This window comes from Octopus sinensis, unplaced genomic scaffold, assembly GCF_006345805.1.
Source record: "Octopus sinensis unplaced genomic scaffold, ASM634580v1 Contig13711, whole genome shotgun sequence".
Taxonomy (NCBI): domain Eukaryota; kingdom Metazoa; phylum Mollusca; class Cephalopoda; order Octopoda; family Octopodidae; genus Octopus; species Octopus sinensis.
In genome coordinates, this window is record NW_021833032.1 from 5,001 (window position 1) to 7,500 (window position 2,500).

The following is a 2,500-nucleotide window of genomic DNA, read 5'->3' on the forward strand; positions in this document are numbered from 1 at the left end:
CACATATATGCATACAAATATATATATGCATATACATATATATGTACACACATATACACATACATGCATATACACATACACACACACACACACACATATATATATATATATATATATATATATATATATAAGCATATCTATCTACATAGTATACACATATATATATTCATATATATATACATAATGAAACTATTAAAAGTGAAATTATAAAAGTGAAACGTTTATATATTTATACACCCCCCCACGCACATATATACATATACATATATATACATAAATATATATATGCATATGCATACATATATATATATATGTACATGTACATTAGTATAATACATATATTATATATATATATATATATATATATATATATATATATATATATATATCTATATATATTATATATATATATATATATATACATACAGGTATATATGTACCTGGTGAGAGTATTATAACTTACTCCATCGAAGGTTTCACTTCGAGGTTTGAGACACAATACTGAACCAATGCCAAATTGCATTGCTTCATCCCTAAAAGTCTACATCTTCACAATCCTGAAGTTCTTTTAGTATTATCTTAATCCTTAAATCCTTAAAAATGTTTTAGCCCGAAGGCCGCGGCCTTGCTGGAGCATGTAAAGTTTTATTTGATTTGGTTGTACCTTTTTAGAATGCATTGGAACAGACAGGGATATAAAGGATTTTATATTGAGTGAGGTCATTATTATTAATATTATTACTGTTATTGTTATTTTTATTATTATTATATTCTATGTTTGACTTTTGCTTTATATTCGTACAAGTTGGCTCCAAGTCTCACCCAGAGACCTCAAGAGACAACAGGTTGGAAGGTCATGTTGTTGTTATGCCTAGTGTGCCATATTGGTGGGGGGAGGGGAGTTTTTAGTGTTGTACTAATCAATGTCTAAAACCGAAAATTACGTTTGTTTTAAACCTTGAGATTACATAGAAAGTATTTTGCGTAGGATATGAGCAGTTCCCATGAGCACTATCTTTTGAATTTCTGTCATTTTGGGGTTTCCTGGTATTTGAGTTAGGTAGCTATCAGCCCCTTTTGCTATCATTCCCAGGGCACCTATGACGACAGGTATTGTTTTAGTCTTCAGGTTCCACATTTTGCTGATTTCTATTTCAATTTATTTCTATTTATTATTATTATTATTATTATTATTATTATTATTATTATTATTATTATTATTATCATTATTGTTGTTGTTGTTGTTGGTATTACACACTGTTAAGTTCATGATTTGACAAATGCATTAATGGAAATTCTAGTCTTTTTTTAATACGTCCCTTAAATTTGTTTGAGATTGATGTTTTAATTGTTATCCTTCTGGGTTCAATAATATAGAATGTCAATATATCAATATATATATATATATAATTATTTACTCTTTTACTCTTTTACTCTATTAATTGTTTCAGTCATTTTGACTGCGGCCATGCTGGGGCACCGCCTTTAGTCGAGCAAATCGACCCCGGGACTTATTCTTTGTAAGCCCAGTACTTATTCTATCGGTCTCTTTTGCCGAACCGCTATGTAACGGGGACATAAACACACCAGCATCGGTTGTCAAGCAATGCTAGGGGGACAAACACAGACACACACATACACATACATACATATATATATATACATATATACAACGGGCTTCTTTCAGTTTCCGTCTACTAAATCCGAGGCTATAGCAGAAGACACTTGCCAAAGATGCCACGCAGTGGGACTGAACCCGGAACCATGTGGTTGGTTGGCAAGCTACTTACCACACAGCCACTCCTGCGCCTATTTGAGGGAATATTATTCCTAACTTACAGGGAAAAATTCAATTTAGAAATACTAAATCAAATTTCACAACATAAAATATATACATAAAAAATTAGAAAAAAAACACCTTTTTTCAATTCAAAATGAACAATTAAATTACACTTAGCAAATATATAGGTTTTTATTATTATTTTGTAATTTACTTAATCATCGGTATATTATTGTTATTTTATTTTTAATATTTCTATTATATGTAATTTATATATATATATATATATATATATATATATATATATATATATATATATCTGAGACTTTATCAAAAACTCATTATTGTTATTGTTGCTGTTGTTATCATTGTAGACGGTGGCTGCTCTGTTACACTTCTTCATTCTGACATCTCTAATGTGGACGGCTGTTGAAGCCCTTCATATCTTCGTGCGTATGCCATCTTCTACGATAAAGAGTTCAATTGTGGCGTGGGGTAAGTAGCTGAAATGAGTTGGATATATGTTGATACAAAAGGTGTGAAAAATCTAATAGTTTTATATAGGAAATTTGATAGTTATTTATGTATATATATATATATATATATAATATATATATATATATGGAGAGAGAGAGAGAGAGAGAGAGAGAGAGAGAAATTTAATAGTTATATATAGACGATAAACGTAGATTATAAAGAAATAGATTCTTAGGTTTAGCC

The 2,500-nt window shown here is 29.6% G+C and overlaps 1 protein-coding gene across 1 annotated transcript in view; it reads left to right on the forward strand.

Annotated features, from left to right (window-relative positions):
• Positions 1 to 2,298, forward strand: part of LOC115229860 (adhesion G-protein coupled receptor G6-like) — a 7,146-nt gene extending 4,848 nt beyond the window's left edge. Inside the window, exon 3 of the mRNA XM_029800132.2 lies at positions 2,155 to 2,298. Within this exon, the coding sequence (XP_029655992.2) occupies positions 2,155 to 2,283 (129 nt within the window). The 3' untranslated portion in view covers positions 2,284 to 2,298. The remainder of the gene's footprint in view (positions 1 to 2,154) is intronic.
• The last annotated feature ends 202 nt before the right edge of the window (positions 2,299 to 2,500 follow it).